This window comes from Diabrotica undecimpunctata, chromosome 7, assembly GCF_040954645.1.
Source record: "Diabrotica undecimpunctata isolate CICGRU chromosome 7, icDiaUnde3, whole genome shotgun sequence".
Classification (NCBI taxonomy): domain Eukaryota; kingdom Metazoa; phylum Arthropoda; class Insecta; order Coleoptera; family Chrysomelidae; genus Diabrotica; species Diabrotica undecimpunctata.
Window position 1 is genome coordinate 131174590 of NC_092809.1, and position 24845 is coordinate 131199434.

Below are 24845 nucleotides of genomic sequence, written 5' to 3' on the forward strand. Positions count from 1 at the left end.
TGATCAGCGACCCCAAAGACTCCCGAGTAACGAGTGTGAACTGATGTATCCAATTTCCATAAAACTCTAGGAGACCAGGCCCATCCTGTGCCCCACGTGCCTCTGAGACTATTGCTGTCACTATATTCTTGTATTCGTGTTCAGCGAATATTGAACATATAATTTTCTTTTCGGTATCATCACTTTACTTCAAAAAATGACCTAAAGCACTTACGAATCTAATGCAAAAAGTTTCATTGCGATCCATTCCACAGAAAAAAATTGATAGGTTTTATTATTTCATTGCCTCGCCTATAGGGAGAGGAAAAAAAGAAGAAACACGTAAATTGATAAAATATAAAAGTATTAAGTGATTTTTGGTAAAGATTTGCTCTGAACGACAAATAAAGTTTAGTCGAATTATTTTTGTCTAAAAAACAATTTTTTCTATGAAGGTTCCATAAAAACTGTCACAATTTTGTATTAAATTTACGATATAATGATTTTATGTGCCTGAAATATAGAAATACATGTGCGCTTCTATAAAAAATAGACTTATATTGAATAAACAGTTACGATTTACTGGTCTAATAATAACCGGCAAAACATATAGCAGCAAAAACAAAACAAGTAACTTACCTTATCGTCTTCACCCTCGCTATCACACTGAAACAAAAAAGAACACCATTAACAATTCAGAAAAACATTAATAAAAAAAAGCGAGCCGAGGAAGATATTGTATTGCCATTTCGTTTGTCGAAAGGCAAAACCGAACTCGAGCAAAAAGAAAGAAAAGTTGTAGCGTTTCGTTTTTGTTTCTTTGTTTTCCACTCTCTTTAATACTTTTTCAAACATTTGCAATCACATTGGAAACGCTTTCAGAGTTTTTGTTCGAAAAAGTAATATAAAGCAAAAAATGCACAAATAGGATTTTTGACACAAATAGAATGAACTAAAGATTATTTCCGTTTGTGTGGTCATGTTTATTCCACTTACAAATTTATGACACAATAGTAATACAGTCGGGACCGTCTACCTTTGTCATACGTAAGGGAAATAAATTAAAAAAAACATGTTTGGGACGTTGAATAATGCAGGTATCTGATAAGTTTTTTAGTTAATATAGACACCTATAGAAAGAAAACCTATAGGCTTTCTGCAAAGAGGTGTTGTTTTTTAGTTAGTAACAAATATTTTGTAAGGTTATTAGAACAATAAAGACATTATTTTGGTATTCTATGCGAATTTGAAAGTACATTTTCACATAGTCATGAGAAGAGATGAATCAAAGAGACAGATAAGTCAACAGATGAATTTTCAAAGCTCAGCAATTGTTTGAGGTTAAAAATATATCCTAGGTTAATAAAACAGCTTGAAAATAATTTATTAAATTAAAATAGTTGTTTATCAAACTTTATTAGAACAATTAGAAATTAGAGCACACGTATTTTTATCATGAGTGCAGCCAAGTTAGAAAAGGAGCATGCTAACTTGGGAAAGGGTCGTTACAGGAGAAACCATCAAGGTCTTCTAACTCTAATGTCACAAATTGGTCGCATTGCTCCTGTAGTGTTCTGTAGTCAGGTACTTAATATAATTTCATTTTCTCGCTAAGAAAACATTTGAGTGTTATTGTTATTATTTTATCAGTAAACACTTACCACTCACCACCTATGCTTCACAAACTTGGCAATAAAAAAAGCCGATTCAAAGCGTATAATGGCATTTGAAATGTGGGTCTACCGTAGAATGTTGTGCATAAATAATATGGACCGCCCATCGCACAAATAACTCAATTCTAGCAGAACTTAACATAAAAGCTAGAATCATCACAACTATCAACAAAAATATACTGAGATATTTTGGACACATAACTAGAAGAAGAGAAGGCATGGAGCGAATGATGGTTGAAGGTAACGTGGCGGGTCATAGATCCAGAGGAAGATCTCCAGTAGGATGGTCGGACCAAATAAAGGAGATGACTGGTTACTCATTCTCTGAAGCAAAACAACACGCACAGGAGAGAGATAATTGGACAGAAATAGTCAAACAAATTACATGACGCCACTACATCCTTACGAAGGAGAACAGATTGAGGAGGAGAGGACTTACCACTACAATTTAGAAACAATAGAATTTTTGGAACATAAAGTCTAAGGAATTTATGGAACATCTTGCCGCGCGCCACATCCACATTAGTTATTTAAGTCACAAGATAATAATCCTCATTTCTCCGTGTTGGTTTAACACTTAGACACTCCGACTCGTAAGCGATTGAGATTTTCCCTATCCACAAAAGCTAAGCAAGGTCTTTACTAGATGAAATTTATTTCCGAGGCTCTAGATGTTGATTAATATCTTCTTTCCATTTATTAATACAAGTTCTTTGTAGTAAACATTGTAGATGGATTGATCCGGCCAGAAAGCTTTTCTCTTTTTGATTTGTCTTCGTGCTGTGGGCTGGTGAGTCTTTAATTTATTATCTTCATTCAACGCCTTTAGTAACTCCTCAGCTGATATAAGATGATAGAGCGACACCTACGGAAGAGCTTGGTGATGGTTGTGGGACTCAGACATGCAATAATGATCTTTGCTGACTCGTTAAAACCTGGAAACCTATATATCTACACATTTGGTATGTACCGATGCTTTCCATACTGGTGCAGCACTCTAAGCGTGGAAAAATGTAAGACCGACTTTTGGTTAACAAGTTTGCGTAGAATATTGCCTTCTAGTTGTTAGTTTTCCTTTTAGTTTCTAACAATGATCTTTGAACGACAACGTGCAATACAATATAACACGAAAGAATTTAAGTTAAACACAGTATTCAAGGATCTGTCCTCACAACTGAATGTTTAATTTTGTGGATGCGTCTGTATTACTAAGATGGAAGGAACAATTCGGGATTTAGTTTGTAGTGGTTTGATTGGAAGTAGGTTGTCATTGTTTTCAAGGCTTCAGTTAGTGTTATTTCCACTTTTAACAAAAGTAATTTCTGCTTGCGTAATAATATTTGCGTTGTCTGCATAGATGAAAGTATCTACTGATACCGGTTGATAGTTCGTGTAGATGTTCTGCTATCTGCTTGCTTTATCTGCTATTCTTTCTATTGAGAAAGACAAAAAATTATTTGGTCTTCATGAAGATACGGAAATTACAAGTGAATTTATTGTTCCCTGTGGTGTTTTTGAAAGAATTTCATACGGTTTGCAGTATCTTAAGCGGCGGTAAGGTCTACAGATACTGTCTCTGGTACACGTTATTTTTTATACATTATCTTCCTGCCTACAACTTTTGGGATCGTTGGGATCTTTGCCATGTTTAAGCAAAGCAACAACTTTGGCCTATCATGTGCTTTGAGTATGCGCATAATTTGGATAATAGAAACAATTATTGATATATTAGCAAATGAGAACACTGAAGAAAACTCGTTACCAAAAAAGTAGATAACTGAACGCAACTAGAGTAGGAAATACTCAACAGACTAGAGAAAAGGGGCTTTTGAATATGGAAAGATGAATATACAAGATGAAGCATACGACCATGAATGCTGTAAACTTTATTTACAATGCTTTGTTAATAAAAATTAATAATTAATTATATTCATACAAATACCTGTTTAAAGAAATCTTATTAATTTTCCAACAAACAGTACCGTTTCTAAACCTTTTCCCTTCGGCAAATTACTCCCATTCATTATAAATTAGAGGAGAGATCCCAACATAATAAACTCCATCCCTTTTTTCAGAATTAAAAGCTCTTGCATTCATTTAAAAAAGAAAGCAGCCGCCCCACGCAGAAAAACAGATATATACACAAGAGGCGTAAACACAAAATTAATGACCCCTTCCTTGGGTCCTCTTAACAAATTTCCCTTCGACTCGTATTAATTTTTTGCGTTAATGCGAGAAACAGTGTTTCGGGGTTTAGATTATTGTCGGGTTGCGGAATTGTCTGCCTTGTTACAGCGACTAAATAAACACTTAAAGTGTAATTTTCTTTTATTGGCTTTAGGGTTAAAAGAAAAGACTAGTAGAGATCGAAGAGGTGGAGTGGAAGAAGAATTAATGCATAAAATAAGGTAGTACTAGAAAAAAATGTTCACAAGAAGGAAAATAAAGATCGAAAGAGCAGACGCGTATTTTCTAAAACATAATTTATATAACAAAACAAAAAACTATAGGAAAAAAGAAACGGGAAACTCTTTCTACTAATGGTGGAATAAATAAGCTGCAGACTGTATACAGCAGTGAAAACAATAAATTTATTATATGTAGCGGGATATTCTTACATTCACTTTCAGCGAATCAGTGAAGCATGGGAAAATTTCGACCGAGAAATATTCTTACGTCACTGGATAAATGTGAAAGCTTCATAACAAACGTCCACTTTACTTAGTTATTCGCAACTTCGCAGTACATAATAAAACCAAAATAATTATTTTAATGAACTAAAAAAGTTTTTAAGCATACCTAAGTATTAGGTTTAACTAGCTATGTTTTTAAAACGACATGTATTTTGCTCAGCGGCGTTAAAAAATATAAATACATACTAGAACGAAGCAAAGGCGATGTAAGCTTGAAAACAAAAGTTTTAGAAAAAAAGAAAGGAAAAAGGAAGCAATTGTACAACTACAGTGATGCAAAAATCGACTTCAAAATAAAGAAAAGAACAGGAATGGCCATACTGTACATAGAAAAAGCCTACGGCACAGATTGGAAAAAACCATAATCTACAAGATGGAAAGAGCTAGGCTGCCTCGTTACTTAGTCAGCATATGTGATACATATTTGACTAATAGAAATTTTCAGCGTTCAGCTGACAAAAAGATGTCCAGGATGCAAGCAGTTCAAGCAGGAATGCCTCTGGGTAGCATTTTATCACCGATACTAAAAAATATTTTTGTTTCAGATTTGCCCACTGATGCCAGAACAAACACAACCCTATAAGCATACGACACAGTGAATCTACACCGAAGCCAAAGACACCAGGAGGATCATCGGGAGACTTGAAAACCACCTAGAGAGAATTACATCCTACACAGACAAATGGAAGATAAAGATAAACATAAAGAAGACTCAGTTCACCATTTTAACATAGTAGACTCTAACAACAAGAGAAGGATTAACGATGGGAAGAAATAGAATCAAGTCAGAAGAGATCGTCAAGAAAAAGTCATTAGTGGCGAATAGATTGATTCAACCCTACATAGATATACAGGACCATTCCACTATCGCAGACCCAGTCTGGAGTTCAAGAGCGGAGACCAATTGGAAGAAGTTTGTAAGAACAGAAACGGAATGCAAGGTTAATAGATGAATCGTTATGGCAAGACAGTGTTTCAAACACAACTATCCAGGAAAGGCTGCAGTATACACCACTGAGGGAGGTGCCGTAAACAGGGCTAAAAATTCTTTCACCAGAACATAAGAAGACTCCTTAAGACCAGGGATATCCTCGCCAGAAACAGAATACAGAGGATACATTGTATAAGCCATAAACTCATTGACCTTAGGGTCAGCCAGGTGGTTGTCGAAGACAGTCAAGCAGGGAAGTAGATACGGTGCCAAAAATAGTACTTATAGCTCAGGAGCCTAACAGCATAGATAAACACATACCCTAAGAAGAACGTTAAACTGCTTGACATGTACATTACATATTATTAGGACAATAAACGTTTTTATTTTTATTTTTTATTTTATTTAGTTTTAGTGGCGTGATCTACAACATCCTGTGATGTTTTGAATACTACTAATACTAGCCACACATTTGCGATAATATGTAAGAACTGGAAAAGTACGTTTAGACTGAAATTTGTCAAAGCAATGTGATATTTCTTAAACTTTATTTTTGTTACATTTCTAAAAAGTAACAATCTTGTTTTACAAAGTTTTAAAACTACTAAAAAATATATCAAAATTTAAACAGAATACATTTTTTTCTAATAGCCGTTTCTCTTTATATAGAATTCATGAATACCAACCTCTTTCTGTCTTTAAGTTTGTGTCGCGGCCACACTACATCTTTTGTCCTACTGTCCTCAAAGAGCGAAGACAAACACAAAGAGAGAAAGGCAAGACTCACACACATATGTACTTGCTTCTCACGATAGGACACAAGTATATACATCAATCCAATTTGGACTACAGAAAATAAAAACAACGTCGTACCTCTGAACTATGTACCAACTGGCAAAATTAGTGGTCTCGTACAAAAACACACACAGAAAAACTGAAAGTAAGCTAAAGAAAAATGGGACATTACATTCTTGGTACAAATACATCGATTAACATGTAGGAATCGCTTAGCTACCTAAGTGTATACACAAGTGCGCATTAGTGTAGAAAAAGGAGTAAAGAGATAATTCTCTGGAGATTAGGTAAAAGAAACAGGAAGAACAAGAGCAGGATGCTCTTGATGTCAGAGATTTATGCTATCTCGCATTGTAATTAAGGTAAGAAATTAAGGTAAGTACTTTTGAACTTAACCGGATCAATATATGTTCAGATAATCAAGCGACTAGGGTGGGCCTCAGAAGCTATAAGGTAACCTTTAGGTAGACTAATGTAGGAACACTAAGAAGAGCTCGATAGGCAAAACATAAGTGTTACGCTGGTATGGGTGCCGGATCATCAGACATTACAGGGCAATGAAAGAGTTCATAAACTTTCTAAAAGAAGATCACCTAACAAATACTGCAGTCCACATAGGCTTCACGGGTGAGAAAAATCAGGAAAAAGCTTGGATTCAAACATAACTCTTACTGAGAAAGTATATCCGGTCAAGCAGGTGGCAACAAAATTATACTGGACGGACTTGCGAAAGTACTGCAGGAAACAACTAGGAATTAGCCTATCACAAGGTACCCATAAAAAGGTACTTCTAAAACACAAGGTGCCCATCTACTAGACCTGTACAAGCTGGTACAGGGTTTCATAATTCTAGAATGAGTATCAAGAATACAATGAAATATCTACAGTAGGCCAATTTGCCGTAGTATGACCAGGTTATAGCAAATGACTTTCAAAAGAAAAGATACTCTTGGCATATAACGCTGGAGGAGTGCATGGGACCAGTAGAACATTGGGGATGCAAATATGCAGTACTTGAGGTGCTAAGAAATGATTATAATGGTTGTGACTATTGTTTTGATTCAAATAAAAGATGCATATTTCACTCATCCAAACAAATCAGTACAGAATTCGATTGAATTCTTGTGAAAACAGAAAAGTTATTGCTAAGAACGTCGATTCTTTGTTTGTTTGTAATCAATTTTTGGCAAATGCGCACCGACATTGCAGGAAATGTAAAATATGTCGTATATTTTCTTCTGAGACACATACAGCCCTAGCTAACCGCCTTGACAATTATCTACCTCGATATTGTATATCTTCACATTTTTTTGTAAACTTCTAATTGTAATAGTCCATTTCGTCGATCATTTTTAAATACTACTACCCATTTTGTAATATTATTAATAAAGGTACAAATTATTTTTATACAATTTGACTTCGAATGAATTTTTCTTGGCTTTATACTATCCAAAATGAAGAAGGAAACTGTAATGAAATAAGAAACATATTTAATTTTACTAATATTGTGAAAATGTATCTAGGCACTAGGTAAGAAACTTTTCACTGTACCCCGTAAATGTTCTAGACAGTGTATGGAAAGTGCTAAAACTATTAAAAAAGACTTGCATAAACACGATTCTATTAATGGCGAAGATTTACCGTTCGTAACCATTTTCCTCTCGACATTGACCTATTCTTCAAGAGCAAATCCTCGACAAATCAAACAACTCTGATAACCAAACACTCGAACACATCGTCGTAACCCTTCTTAATGCAGGCTTCACGCTCTTTCGAATTTTTTTCACTTCTTTTTCTCTTGAGAGCCGAAGTGAAACAGCAAGAACGGAAATTTCGCGTTGTTGCTCGCTTTCTTCGGAATGAATTTAGGGGATTTCCTGATTTATTGTTTCCAGTTGTTGGGTCATGATTTATAGCCGGTCGTAGAGATCCAGAGAACATAAATACGTTTTATAAAGTGGCTGGCCAGAGATTAGTATGATATTTTTATGGCTGTGAATAGGAATTGATACTGGCATTTGTACTTTTGTATAGCCATTTGACAGGTAAACGGTTTCAACGAAAATATGAAATATTGAAGTGCTAAAGATTAATTTGTATAGTCCGCGCTCAATTCTGCGAGTGATTTTTAATTAAAATGGCAAATAAAATAATAATCTATCAGGAGTAATTAACAGCAAAGTAGTAATCGAATAAAATATATAACGTTATCAATGTTGTCCATGATATTTCTTTTAGGAATATGTCTTATATACTTTGGTTTTAAGCCTTAAGAATGTGATGCTCGCTTCCTAGTCATCTCCGATTTTACATTAGTCTGTCTATCTTGCCCCTCGAATATGGAAACCCGGCGCGTAATGTTCGATACTCGTGTTTTAGATAACAAAAGATCTAATTACAACAAAATCGTTGACAGAGAGCAGGGAACGTAAACATTCGGTACATGATGCTTGAAAAAAAAAGACACGAAGAAGGAGAGTTTCTTACACGTGTATTAAAGTAATTTACCCTTAATTATTAAACACAAAAGTAGTCTTAAAAATAATATAAATAATTTACATTTAATGTAAAGATAAATATTTAATAATTAACCCTTTAGCTCACGGCGTCCACAAATGTGGACATACATTTCTACGCGCTCAGTTGTACGAAATTATAATAGTATAACTGTTTGCTCATGTAGTCCACGTTGGAGGACCTCTAAATATTCCATATTCATGCACTAGACCCCATCTGTTAGCAAGTAAAGGAAACAATCGGAAAATTTTTAGTAAGATTGTTGCCACTATGCAGACATCTATACTGCGCAAAGAACAGTAATTCATTTTTAGACTAGGTGACTCACACACACTTTGTAAAAATTCTTATCTGTTTGAAAAGGTGCATTTTTGTGGAATACGCAGTCGCAACTGGAATCAATTGATTTTTGGCATTTTATTTTTACTGAAATGTGGCGTACTCTAAAGGTTTTTACTAGCTTCTCTGCTGATAAAATGAAAAACCATGGACGTGGTCAGTTGGAAGACGCCAGAACTCGTGGCTAAAAGACCTGATGAGATGATTTGACCGCTCATCCACATAAATCTTTCGTGTAGCTGTTTCCAAAGCTACAATTGTCATTTAGATCGCCAACCTTCGAAAGGAGACGGTGCAATAAGAATAAAGGACGTGGTACAGCAGAAGAAATAATCAGCAACGATGGGGAGGTAATCATGACAAAGTGGTTTGATAACAAACCTGTAATAATGGCATCAAATTATATAGGAATTGGGACGATCGACAAGTGTAAACGATGGGACAAAACAAACAAGACCTATATAGAAATATATAGGCCACAGGTATTAAAGGATTACAATTTGTCAATGGGAGGTGTTGACAAATTAATTTCTTTTTAACATTGTACACGACCTTTATTAGTTCACGTAAATGGACGTTGCGAATGTTCACACATGGTATAGATTTAGCTTGTACGAACGTCTGGCTAGAATACAGAAGCAAGCAACAAATTTGCAAATACCAAAAAAAATAATTTTAGATTTGGCGCACTTTCGCGCAAAAATTGCTGAAGTTCTTTTAGCTATAGAACAAACATTTAATAAAAAAAGACGACCGCTTGCAATAATTTCTAAATCAAAAACACCTAAAAGAACAAACATTAAAGTATGACCATTGAAGGAAGTAAAATTGGACAATGTAGGACATTTACACAGTCTTTTTACCCCGTTATCTCAAAGTGTCCTCATGTGTGGACAATCTATTTTTCAAAAATGGAAAACTTTTCAAATTGGAACAAACTCCATAAATCTTAAATAAATTCATGTCTTTCCGTTCAATTAACAAACGTCCTTTCATTTAAATCCCAAATCTTTTTCAATCATGTAGAGAAAACTCACACTTCCAATACACTCGTACGCCTCTTCAAGACCTTTTCTGCAAAAGCTTCAATGATTCACGACAACCTTCAGTCTTATGGAAATGGTAAATTGTATTTCTATTGTGAACTGGTTGTTGTAGTCCTTCAAGTCATTTAAAATAAGACGTTCCTCCATACTTAAAATCAAGTGCTTACTATTGAATCATATTTAATTTTGAAGGAGGTATTTTATATAACATCTACGCTACTGTCCATAAATATTGTTACGATAAATATGAGTCATATTATTTAACCTGTAAACATTTTGTTATTCTCACTTTTGTTCTAGTATACTCTCCGACCCGAACTTCGTTGTCCGATTCCCGAACAACGGCTGTTTGATATATATAGCGGAACTTTCATTGTGTGAGGCAGTCTGAAAATATGATCCGGTCGAGTTTCGAATTGTAACGCGGAAATAAATATTGTAAATAAATAATATAAATTAAAGTAGTTGTGATAAGTGTAAGAATATTGTATATATAAATTAAATAAAGACTTTAATAAACTCAGTGTTAGAATATTTTTTATAATAAAGTTAATAAATTAGACTAATAAACTCAGTTCAATTTTCAAGTGACAATATAACTTCTTTTCTTAAAATTGTTATCAATGTGTTACTATGTTATTCCAATAACGGTACATTTTCATTATTTCATAATAATTGTGTATTATTCCAACAATCCGGCAACGCTGTGCCAAAATGAACATATCAAAATCGTTGTTAAAGTGCAACGGATTGGACACGGAAATGACCCATATCACTCTATCACCTTACCCGTTTCTGACTTATTGATGACCTACTTCATAAAATATATAAAAACTACAAAATTTCTTAAAAAGACCTAAAAGCTAACCAAGAGTTTTCGCCATTTACACCAAAACTTTACTAATAGCAACGACACCAGCAAAGAAAGTTAGACATAAGCCATAAAATATTTCGAACCATCATCTTTTAAACTACTTTTAAATGGAGTTTAAGAGCCATAAAAGACAAATCTTCGAAAGCCGTAAAAACCAAAACGAAATCTAAAACCGAAAACGAATAAAAAAGAAAAGAACCATCAACTTTCCGGATAATGAAAACAATTTCTGCTGTCTCTCGTAAAACCGGATATAGGAAAGCTAATCACATAATGCGGTTGAGAAAGAGGGCTTGCTCACCGAAAAATGAGAACTAGAGCTCTGTTGCCACTTTCAATTTGATCTTGATCGAAATGATTTTTTTTTATTTTAAAGTAATAAAAGTCCTAACATTCACGGGCAGTTTAAAATTGGCATCATTTGTGCGGTAAAGTGTTTCTAAGGGAAAATAAACCGTAAGAAAATAAATACTTCAGAATTATTGAAAACGGAGAACTACACGAAAGAATAACTCGTTTTCGTTGTTGAGCAATATCTCAAAAATAATAAAGTTTAAGTAACCATTTGTCGGTTTTCCAAAAGTAAGAAAATATGAGCGGAATAGTGAGTTAAGTTCATCAGCTCTGAAGAGTATAATAAACAAAAAACTCCGGGAAGTTAGACCACTTAGTGCAGAAGGATTGCATTCAGTACAAAACATCGAATTAATTCTTTAGTCCACTGCTGGGAAATCCAAAAATATAAATTCAGCACCTTGGTCAAGATTCTCGTATTTCTGGAAGCTTTTTATTCTCCAATTATACTCAAGATTTACATCTTCAAGAGACGTTTGGTTTCAAAAATATTGAGTACTAGCTCCTTCTTTAGGAAGACTAATAGCTATCCAAGTGCAGTTCCAATCCGTTATGGACTCATTAGACGTAACCTTCAATCTTCAGAGTAACGTAACACCTAACAGTCAGAGCCTTCAGTACAAGTTGGATCTTTAACATAATAAGTATTTTGACTGCATTGTTTTCAGACACTATTAAGCACAAAAATCAATTGTTAGCAATTCTTTGGATTATCGATAGTCTGGTGAAACTATTGAGCGCAAAAATCAATTGTTAGCAATTCTTTGGGATATCGAGAATCTGGTGCTAGGACCAGTAACTCCTATTCCTACTCCGTCATGAGTTTTTGACTCATCAGTATAATAGGTTAGAGCACCTCTTGTGACTTGTGTGATTTCGTTTTGTCTTTTCACATTCACAACTTACACTCGTTTATGATGCTATAGTATGAGTTCGAAATATTGTTTTGTAGACAAAATGTCTGTGGGCATCTTAATGGACTACGTTGCTTCAACCTCTTAATATCCCCAGTCACCCAAGTTAACTTGAAAGCACGTTCTAAAGCGAACCTCCTATATATAGAGTATATACATATATCCGTATATATAGAATATGGAAGGTAGTGCTCTCAAAAGTTTAAGTGATCACTTTCTTTGAAGATGGATGAAAAGGAAAGACGTGAGTGGTGTATTTTGTCACAAAAATATCTAATAAAAAAGAAAGGCCAATTCTTTAAGGCCGCTCTAAGACCAACTATGTTGTATAGCACTGAATTTTTGTCATAAAAAGAGAAAGAAAAAATTCTGTCTATATAGGTATAGGTGCCACACATTAGGAAAAGTATTGGTGCAACACCGAATGATGCTAGAAAAAGAGTATGTGTTAAAATTGTAAGGGCATCTTCAAAATTAATTATTGCGAATAGTTTTGTATGTTGTATGTTCTATAACATAGATCAGATACCCTAATAATCACAGAATCGATTGAAGAATCGCAGATTTTGAAGGTAGATATTAGCGAAGAGGGCGAACTAATTTTAAATATCAAAAACACGAAATCCATGACTATGGCGAAATAAAAATATCGGGAAAGAAACGAAAGGCAGAATTTACAAAACAGTCATCAGACCAATAATGACATACATGACCTGACAGAGAGGACAAAAAGAATGTTAGAAACAGCAGAGATGAAAACAATTAGAAAAATTGATGGCAAGACACTATGGGACAGAGTTAAAAGTACAGATATACGACGTAGATGCAAGGTGGAGAACATCAAGAACTGGGTAAGAAATGTAAGAAAAGTAGAATGGAATGATAATATATGCCGAATGACAACAAATAGAGTAGTAAAGACGGCAAGAGACGGTTCCCCAACAGGAAGACGATCAGTAGGAAGACCACGAAAACGATGGAACGACAACATACTGGTGGCACATTGACAAACAGACAGAGTAATGTCTACATAAAAAGAAGAAGAAGTAATTTCACAAAAACTGAAGATATACTTAACGTAGATTCTGATCATTCGGAAATATTACTCAGATTAACTGAAACAGTTGTTAAAACATATCATGTCTGGCAAATAAAATCTCTAGTTGGTAGGGTTTCAAAAAGAACACTCAGAATAAAATCCTACTTAATATACCCTTAGAAACGACATATTACCTCTATACTGTAGCAGATAAATTCAAGACATTAATTCACACTTTCGTACTAAAGGTACCTGGCAACCAAATGATTAAAGGACAAAGGTATCCTATAGAACTAAGGATAAGTGTGCAAAAAGAAGAAAAGCTTGAAGTAAGTGACATCAATCAAAAGATCCACAAGATCAATTTTAATTAATCTCTTATCCGTCAAAAAGAGGTATTAATAAAAATAGTAAAACATGAAAAATATCTGTTAAAATTGGCCCTACTTTAAGATATACTATAAGATCAACTGCTTTGAAGCAAGATATTTAATGTTTTTATATATCTTTACTGTACATCAATGAACATGAGCTGTTTTGAGCAATGGTCGAATTCTATCATATCATTACAAAAGAACAAATATTTATGATAGATAAATGGCTACTTATAAATGTATGGATTTAAAACTAAAACCATGGGCATACGTCAATGTAACGGTCAGTCAGATGACAACGTTACAATAGTTGGACGCAAGATTAATTTTTTCTTATACAACACTGTATTTTGGATGACCTTCACGAAATGTCTAATAGATCTAAAGTCACGAATAAATATTTGCAGCAATAAACACTAGTTTCAAATTTGATTTCAAATTCTTGTGCAGAAACAAGGTTTGTTTAGATTTCAGAATGAACCTTGCACTTTACCTGTGTTTAAATCTTAGTGCGAGATTGAAAATATAACTTGCGATTTCAACTGGTGTCAGCTAATTAAGAAAATTACTAGATGGAGACCTACAACAGGCAGGTGCAAAATAAGGCAGAAGGACCAGATAAGACACGATATTGGAAGTAACCAGAAGCTTGGGGAAATTTAACGCACAAAAAATTGAAGCATGTTTAAAATTTCTTTAAATTATTTCCCTTAGAAAATTAATTTCACGCCGCCTATGTCTATATATTTTGTTAAAAGCCTTAAAAATGACCCAACAGAAACGAGCGATTCACTACGCTTTTTTTTAACAATGAAATATTTCGCCACATGTTCTCTGTTCTTTTTATCTATCCTTTGCTTAATAGAAATCTTTTCTAGTAACAAAGGAGTCAGTGCCTATTATGAAATCCCCGGTCTACCTTCTCAGAAAAGCAGAAGAGTTGGTTTTCTGGAAAGTATAATTCCTGTCGGGAAAGGTGGTGGTTAGGTTACAAAAATGACCACACTAGCCTTGCTATTTAAATATCAATTTTGCGTGGCACTCTTCAGCCAATACTCCCACTCCTTTTGTATCTTTAGCTTGCCTAAGATCAGAATTCGAATTCATTTTCGAGTTGGTTCCTGTGGCAAGCGGTTTGTCTCCATCACACGGCGGTAAGTGTATTTTCAATTCACCCTTATCTATATAAAATATCTTTACACAGTGAGTCCTATAATAACTATTTTCCCATTTGTCAAACAGACGTGTTCCAATTCGAAGGAACGAAGTCACCTCTGTTTGCCGATCGTTCATATCTACCTTCATTCGACGCCACCGTTCATCTCTACGTTCATTTGTCTCTTCATTTATCTCTACTACTTACTACTACCTGTGCTGTTCCTGTCTGGTTGTTTCTCTTTTCGTCTGCCTAAGTCAATTCGAGGGATTACGGATTGAAGACCGTAATTCGTTTATGTACCTGCCGTCCAGTACCTGTTGCCAGGACCCAGTGTCAAGTGCCTTTATTGAAGGCGTAACGCCATTACCTGTGTCCACCTGTTGTCTACTGTATCGTGAGTAACTATAAATTTTATTGACTAAAGCTCAACTTCGATACCTAAATAGTAAGAAGTTGATTTACAACATTCAGTTTAGTGACTTTGTTATTTATGATTAAGTATAACCCAATGAACTATCACGGGTATAAACTTACGATATAATATATACGTATAAATTACGAACTATTTGTTTTATATTAATGTAGGTTATATTTTTGATAAAATTTATGAATAGATTTGAGGTGATCAAGTTAAAAAAAAATTTAGTAGATGTTTACGTATTATCAAGGCATAATAATAATTTATTTTGACGAATATTGACAATTATAATATTCCTTGTATCTCTTTCAGGCATTTTTATTGATTTATATTATTATTTGTTTTATCATATAACTAGTGTATATGTGTCGAAATATTAAGTGTGTACCGCACAATCATAATACCTTTTCTCTCACGGTTTACTTTATTCTCGCGTGATTATCTTAACTGTATCTTACCTTTCTTGTTATCGTATTCTATATGTCTTAAGGTTTCACTGTTTCTTTAAAAATAGGGTGGTGCCCAAATAATTCCCTTCTCTTATCTTCTAACTTCTCTTCTCTTATCTTCTAACTTCTCGTCTCTGTATCTTCAGTACTTCTCTAACTGATTCTTTATATTTGAGCTGTTATAAGAGCCCCGACCAAGATACCTCTACCAGACTGAAGCCCAAGCCTAGTACCGTTCTTTGTGTAACCTCTAATCTGTCATTAAAGAGGGTACAAAATAAGAAAAAAGTAGAAGTATAGAGAACTAGCAGAATGAACAGTCACATAACCTTCTGTATTACCAAATAATGTCAATAGTGATTGATTCCCCAGATAAATAAACGAGAAAGGTGTAAGATTGGACGACAACCACTCCGATATTACTTAGAACTCCATGATGTATACATTCTTTAGATTTTCATATCATTGTTCAATTATGTCGGCCGAAGTTATCGGTTTCTTGTATGTTTATGTCTTTTTAAGTCTATTTTCGTTTGTTGTATTTTATATAATAGTCTAAAATTTCTTTTTTCACAAAATTAAAATATTGTACTTCGAGACTAGTAATTAATTTGTCTTGGTCCCTCAACTTGATTAAATTCTTAGTTTTATCACAAATTTCAGAGACTTGGCAATATCGCTTCGAGAAACATGGCGCCCTGACCGATTCGACGGTGGCCAATCTCGAAAATTACTGTCAGAATCCCTCTTCCGTTCTCCGTCTCGTTCTTTCCTTTTATTTTCTCGACAAGTCCTTCATCGTCGTTTTATTACGGTTGGCTTACAACAGTTTTGCGGTGGAGCCTTATGCGATAAAACTACTTTCAGGGTTTTATAAGAATCCGGCTCGGAGGTTGATGAGCCAGATCCAATGAATTAATTTTATTATGGTGAGATTTTTTTGAATCTCTGACTTTAAAAATAGGGAAGGATCGTTGTGTTTTAGAAGCGAAGACCGTGTTTTGTATTTACAAGGTTATTACAACATTTTTTTTTATAATTTTTTGCTTGTGTTTATGACATTTTAATGTGGAATTTCTTCTTCTTACCATAACCGTTACAGATCGTTGAATATCTTGTTGGTTACCATATTCGTTATCATGGCTTTATTAATAACAGCATGTCTAAAGAATTTTGGAGTCGATTTTCCGTGCCAGGTTTTTTAGCTGTTCTTCTGCCAGGACTTGCGTTGGATCTGACCTTGGATCTTTGCTGTATAAGATGCAAAAGTTCATACTTTTCAGGGTGTCTCATAATTTACACGTAATGTGTATTTCAGCTTACGACTCGTATAATGTGTTCTGGTTCAGCTGTCTTAAGAATCTTCTGATTTCTGACTCCATCGACCCAGCTTATCTTTAAGCTTGTACCCTCTTTATAAACAAAAGGGAGGTTTACACAAAGAACGATATTAAAGTCAGGGCTTCAGTCTGGTAGAGGTATCTTGGTCGGGGTTCGACAGGGCTAGACTACAGCAGATAAACGAGTGAGATGGAGAAAAAAACACGTAAGAGAAGATAATTTTGGGCACTACCCTATTTTTGAAAGCAATAGGGAAACCTAGCAAATAAGAGAATGGGCAGAAAATAAGATAAGAACAATATTGGGAACGATACGAAGTGAAAAAAACAATATGATAAAGATACAGATGAACAAAATAGCCATATGGAGTTGGTTAATATGGTAATTATATCAGGCGGTAAGCACTAACAATAATACAATAGGTATAGAATACACATTCGCAATAAATTAATAAAATTGCAATGTTGTAAATCACGTACAAGAGGATTTAGTGTCTCTGCTTGCAAAACTCGACTTTTGGGTCGAATATAACAAATGAATATAGTAACAAACTGTACTTACAGGTTCACAGTGGCACGTGTCTAAGGGGTATATTCTCAGGTAGGGATGCTGTAGTTATTGTGGACTGGCGCCAATAAACAATTCCGCGATTGTGTTAACAGAAACACGTACAGTGCCATAGGTAATGAGTTCTATAACTAACGGCAGGATGCAAGGAAAAATATACTATATATAACATGCGGGATACGAGGTACGATGGCAAACAGAAGCGATATCCAAATCTATAATTAATAAAAAAAAACGAAATTAGCGGGATAGTTACAAGACATGATCCGAATAAATGACTTACCGCCAGGTTGACCTGCTTAACTCGAAGGCTGGTACACAAATAAAGTAATACTTTTCGAAATTCGTATGAGAGTGTAAATTTTCTTTAAAGAGGGGATTTTTTTGGCTCATGCGAGATTAGCCCTATAATTATATTATAGGATTTAGGACCGCCTCGGGTGAAAGGGACTTCCTTGATTTTCGGAGGTTTTAGAAAGCGAAAAAATTATATCTGTTCTTAGAAGTGAAGGGTTGGTGGATAGACAAAACACACAAGCTGTTGACTTGTTTCTGAGAAGGGAAAGGATCGTAGGAGAATCATGACTTGCCCTCGATATGCCAATTAGAAAGCGTAGCATAACTCTTCTAACGATTTGTTATCCATGGACGTAGCTAAAACAAATTTGTGAGGGCAAAAATTTGGAAGAATTAGCGGGATGATTGAACATGCTTCAAGCTGAATACCCATACCTCTAAGTCTTCCAAGCGTTAAAGCATGTCCTCACTGAGATTCCACGACTCTACTCCATTTATACTTCAATTACATAGGGATACAGGAAATAGGTACAAAGTATGTGTAAATAATATATAACACTAACTAAAAGCAGATACGAAACTGAAGGAATGTCAACTTTCCGATCGTTTCGTCGATCAGTATACTCCTGTAACTCGAAAATACATCATTTTGCGAACCGCAGAGGCCTCACTATAATTGCTATAACTATATACTATATGGCTTACGATTGTTGATTACTAACTGATATCATTTTCTCAACGGGCAAAACATTACTTGTACTGTAGTTGTTGCAAGTTGCGTTCTAAACATCTTTATTGAAAGCATCAAGTTAGAATCTATGGAGAAGCTATGAGGATATTAACATGTGTATTAAAAACGGCGTAGGTAGGTGTGGCTAACGGTGATACCAATATGGCGGTGGGATCATGGCCGGACTCAATAATATTCAAACTACTATAAAAATATTACTAGTTATTCAGAACATTTAATCATAATCTACAAAGTGCAATACATTTTTAATAAACTATGATTTATTTATCCCGCGGTAAACACTAAAAACACGATATATTATACATAAAGATAAATTAATACAGTCAAATACTATTAATTTATTCTCTGAAGTCGGGCCATTACTTTGTTTACATATTTGTATACTAACCTGTCGAACATTATTCCTGAAGATTTTTTATTAACATTGCTTCTGCCACTGCAACTACGTTGAGAACAAGAAACCATTATTATGCACTATCACAATATATTATTACAGTTTCTATAAAAGTATTATAAAACTAAAAATATTCGAAAAACAACAAACGTAAATAAACATATACGATCTGTCAAAAGTGTCAAAACAATATTGCCGAAGTGAGGTCGTTTTTAGTCACGTGATGCCCTCTCCATAGATTCTAACTCGATGATTGAATGAAATAGTTCATCAAAGAAGAAGATCAATATAGAGAAGAGTTTTTACTGTAAATTACGTATGGCGTAAGTAAATGTATGTAATAATGTTTGTTTCTTCAATCAGCAAAGTTTCATTAGTAAAACTCAATTGCGTTTCTCTGCAAAAAGTACAGCTTTATTATTAGTTGTACAATATTGAATTAAAATTACATTACCTGCAAAAATAAAACAACATTTAAAGCTTTTAACTAATATTAAAATGACGTCTCTTATGGCAGTAATAAAAATTAATAATGACAAGACTAATGTCACTGTCAAAAGCTAAATAAGGCTTACTAAGTATTTTAACAGTGGCGTAACAAATTATTAAAAGCTAAATTACATAAATTAAAAAAAAAACAAAAAGAGTTCTGTTTTACTTTACATGTATATATTATATAACTGTATTGTCATCCACCTTTTCCTAGTATGTTATCACTCTAGCTTATGTGAAGCCGTCCTTTATTGTATTCGCAATCTTCTTGGTGACTTCTCCAACCAATTTGTGTCTTGTATTTTTGATCCTTAAACTTTATATGCAACATGTTAATTTTAATTTAAAAGTGTTGATGTATTACAACCAAAAATCTTCTAATGTGCTAGTTGTACGAGTATTTCACTTCGTGGTGTGTTTCTGTTTTCTTAATGCTCAACTTACAACAACTCATGCACAACCAAGATAAAACAGAAATTGATACCAATGACTATATCTCTTGTACCGTTATATTTAAATACACTTAATATTGGCATAATTAACACCAACTGTAATTTTCTTTTAGCTGTTTCTTAATATCCCTACCGAAGACTTGACAATGAGCAGTTAATTGTAGTGCCCGAAACCAGTCGACCAAGTTGCTATCAAACATATTGTGGACAAGTCTTTCTTTTAATTTCTATAATTTTTTTTAACCAGATATTATTCGGCTAGTCTCATTAACATCGTGATCAAGTGAGTAGAGTTTGAGCAGATTGGTGTGTCTTCTTCCAATACTTCTATTTCCCCCTATTGCAGCTTTCCTTACTCCGCTATAGAAAAACACAAAGCCAAGGCTGAAGTCTTTAGCACAGTTGACTGAATTTTCCAACTTGTTTCAGTTAACTTTTGAATTATATTGTTTCTTAAAAAAAATTTGGCTTTTGTGTATTATCAGTGGCTTATAAATGCAAGAGCTCAATCCAGTCTTACTCCGAGATATTTTTAATCTTTGCAGTGCTTTAATAGCTCCTTTCCCCGTTTAACTCTTTATTAGAATACTGGTTGATTATGTGGTAATCGCACACTTGAGTTTTTGAAGGATTTGATTTTTAAAATCTATTGTTATAGTATTCTGTATGCCCTTCTAGTGAAGCTGAAAATGTTTTTTTCGATTACTTCACATATTTCCTGGGCTCCACACAATAACATTTTTCTTGGGCAGCCAATGCCATTTCTATAGATAGTATAAAGGAAGCCATCCATTTTTTAATTGTTCCTCCAGCAACTTTTCTTAGACTGCTGGGTAACGCTGATACGACGACTTTGAAGAATGCATATGAACGAGCACATCAATCCGAAAGTCCTGGTCATATTGTGTGTACTTTTACTAATAATCTTGATGATTAACAGTGTCATAAGCAGCAGTTAAGTCAACGTAAGCGACAACAGAAATTTCCATTTGTTCACACCCATTTTAGATATACTATACCCCGTTATTTAACCAGGTTAAGAAAGGTTTCCCAGGTGCAAATCAAAGGTATCAGTTTCTCATTAATGGTGACAGATATTCGATCGATTTGCTTGACTTCAATAGTGCCGTGACTCTGGATTTACGCCACAGCTTATTACGCTGAGTTTATCATGAGCCATAGCCGATTAATTGTTACCTACTTAAAGTTCTTGATCTGTTCCGTTCTAATGTCATCCAAGCCGGCTGCTTTATCAGTTGTCATCAAATAAATATTTCCGCTATAAGCCCTTCTAAAGGAAAAAGTTTGTTATAACGATTACGTTCTTGACTTACCCCACGTTGTAACACCAGCTTTTCTTGTCTTTCAATGTTTTTCTTTTTAATAAAAGATGGTGTGTCACCTGGTCAGATGTTATTTTTGTTATATCCTGTTGAGAAGTTACTGCTAAGATTTTTTAACATTGTTTAACATGACTAATTCTTTCATCGAGTGGCTGCATCTTTCAGTTTTGGAGTTAGATATCGCCTTCTATCGTTAAGTTCTTCTTCTTCTTCTCCATGTGCCGAGCTCGATTATCGAGCGTTGGCTATCAAATTGGCTATAGTAATTTTGTTGACGGCAGCTCGGAAAAGAGATGCAGAGGATCTGTTAAACCAATATCTAAGGTTTCTAAGCCATGACGTTCTTCTTCGACCTGGCCCTCTTCTTCCGTCTACCTTGCCTTGTATTATTAAATGGAGTATATTATAACTCTCTGGATGGCGCATAACATGGCCAAAATATTCAAGTTTGCGATTTTTAACTGTTTTGACGACTTCGTAACTTTTCCCATCCGATGCAAAACAACTTCGTTACGAACTCTATCCACCCAACTTATTCGTAGGATTCTCCGATACACCCAGATTAAGTTCTTCGCCAAGCTCAATTATTTTATCGGAGACTGAGTGTCTATGATACGTTTCCTCGTTTCCTGGTATGTATTGCTACAGATTCTGTCGGGCAACCTCTTGGGATATGCTTCTTGGATACCATTTTAATGAGTCAAAATTTCTTTCTTTCTTTCTCCCCTTCCTTTTACCCTAACAGGGTGTCGGATGAGTCAAAATTTTTATTTTATAATTTTGTGGTATTGGTTTTAGATTAATCTTGACCATTTAACACTAATTCCATCCAATTCTTTCGAGAAATCACTCCACTTTGCCTTTTTGAAATTAAGTCTCGTCAGGAACTCCACCGGGATTTACTGCAGCTAACATCTTACAAACAATGGGTTTGTGTTGTATTCTGAGCATCAGATCCGTAACTATATTGTTTATAAATTGTCTGGTCTTGAATAGCAAAAAGAAAACTAAAAGATTAAACTGAATCGACCTAATTTATCTAATTTCTTTAGCTAGTAAAAACAAACTACGTAAAACAGAAACAAAAGCAGCTTCTTATTTAATTTATAAACTACGCAAAGTCGAATAATAAATTAAATAAACAAGACAAAAGAAGCGTCCAAAGGATAAAAACAAAGTTCCAACATTTCTGAAAATAAAATATTTATCTTAAAAGTTAATCCGCTTATACTAAAACGCTTTTATCCATTAAATGTGCCATGAATAAAGTATAAATAAGTAAAAGTTGGAAAGTTCCCGTTGCAAAAAAGAAAACCAAAATGTATCTTCTCGCATTTCACAACCCTTTTCATTCGACTACTACTTCTCGCAAACTATCAATCTCGACACTCTTGAGCACTTTTGAGCAAAAAAGTGCTGATTCGGCACTCCTCTTAAGAACTTCTACCCCAATTGTTCTTCTTCTATACTTCTCTCGACCCTAATTGACTTTTACCACCAAAGCGCGAATAATGAATCTCCGGCAAGATTAGCACCCTGCAAAAGGGGTGGGAAGCGGCCTTATCTCGTTATTTAATTTTAATATAAGTTATGCGGGCGAGGAGTCTTCTGAGCATAGGGTGTTTTTACAGGGCGGAACCATCTGTCGGAATAAATTATTTGTTTATAATTATTACAAATTCTTGGTACCTTTGTAATTTGAATCGGCAGAAATTAAAGGATGATGAAAATGTCAATACACAAACCTAATCCACATTATACTATAGTAATAAACACATAAAGAAAATTACCGAATTAACTATATATATATATATATATATATATATATATATATATATATATATATATATATATATATATATATATATATATATATATATATTCACCCTTCTATCACCAACCTCTATTTTTTAATAGCCATATAAGTATCACAGTAATAGTACAACATATTTTAGTGACCATACTCCTCCAAAACTGCTGGACTGATTATTATGAAATTGTACGAACATTTTTTTTTTGACAAAATTTTATATTTTTATTTTTTTATGATGTGGCATTAAAAATACATACAACCCTTAATTATCACCCATCCATTTCCAACTGCTATTTTTTAATGTCATATTAGTATCGCACGAGTTAGTTGCCATACACCTCCGAAACGGCTTGACCGATTTTTATGAAATTTTATATGTATATTCCGTAGGTCTGAGAATCAGTCGCAATATATTTTTCATATTGCTAATAGTCTAATATCCTACTGCAGAATCACTACGTTCATAACGTAGTTAATCAAACTCAAATTTTTACATACCTTTAAAATCAGGAGAATACATTGATAACAGGTTGCCAGTCGAGCCAAAACATTAAATCTGTAGCATTTCAAATCACTTTGTATAAGTTAAAATACCGAAAAAGTATTTTCAATCTTTTTGCATCTCTGGAGTTATAAACACATTTTAAAGTTTTTTTATATATCACAGATGTGTATTTCCTCGGTATTCTTTTGATCGAGAGCCGCTTTTAGGATATTCTGCGTGTCAAATAAATAGGAATTTAACAGTATATGTTTTGTTTATACGGAGTTGGGCGAATGACTTTTAAAGATAATTATATCACTTTCGGTAAGGTCGTTCGCTGTTAAAGGCGTTTAGTTTTATTGGAGTCCGAATTTTTCTTCAAATTCGTAAATTTTTTCGTTTTTCGTCTTTTGTTATGGAAAATGTGTAGTATTGTGGCAGTTTATTGTGCAGTATGTATAGTTAAGGAGTTTTGGAAGAGATTTTGTTAAGACAACACGCGGCGAATGTCGGCGTCAAGAAGCCGGCAAATTTGTTGAAAAAAGTGAATTATACTCAATGTAATGTGTCAGTTTTGAAAGAGTAATCACGGTTTTTATTTTCCATGTCGTGTCTCATCTGAGATATTTGTAAAACGGCGTTTACAACAACTTCGAAAGATACCCACATAGTTCCAGTTTTTTAAGAAGCCGAATTACAAAGTTTAAGTCCAGTGCCCAACTTCAGGATATTTCAAGGGTGAGTCGAATATGTTGAGCAGCGACTGTATATTTATAGTATATAAATGGTCTTTAAGATGCGTAATTTATCGCCATTTATAAATATAGTAATCAAGATTGTTTTTATATAATATTTATAGAACTTAATATAATGATAGGGTTAAATGAATTAATATGCCGAGATACACATTTTCCATGTACCACCCTCTAGAAACAAAATAAATAAGAGAGGGAAGACCAATTTGAGTTAAGTAACTTCGGGGAGTTTTTGTCGCTCTTCAGCGATGTTTTTCGAGAGGAGCGAGGGATTTGGTTTTTAATTAGGGGCCGCTAAATTAATTGGCGCCTCGCGAAAGAGTATTTGTACGTCGGCTTTTTATATACGCCGAATGTATTTAGATTACGTTATTATAATTTTAATGAAGATTTTGCCAAGTCAAAGATGTTTTAGATTGAAAAAAGAAATGGCACAGGCGGTATTATGAAATTTGTTATACCAGAGGCTACGAAAATTATTTTAAAAAAGTGCAAAAGAATATTTTTGGTCATTTTTTTATATAAATTTCGGTGATTTAATTATAAACTCTTGGATAAAAGTAACATAAAACTCTTTTCATTGTACTATCTTAAACATAGGC

The 24845-nt window shown here is 34.1% G+C and overlaps 1 protein-coding gene across 5 annotated transcripts in view; it reads right to left on the reverse strand.

Moving 5' to 3' along the window:
- The window catches only part of LOC140445836 (uncharacterized), a 630732-nt gene that overhangs the window by 394372 nt on the left and 211515 nt on the right, over positions 1–24845 (reverse strand). For all 5 annotated transcript variants that reach the window (XM_072538213.1, XM_072538212.1, XM_072538211.1 and 2 more), the window contains exon 5: positions 619–645. In XM_072538213.1, coding sequence (XP_072394314.1) covers positions 619–645 — 27 coding nt within the window. The remainder of the gene's footprint in view (positions 1–618; positions 646–24845) is intronic.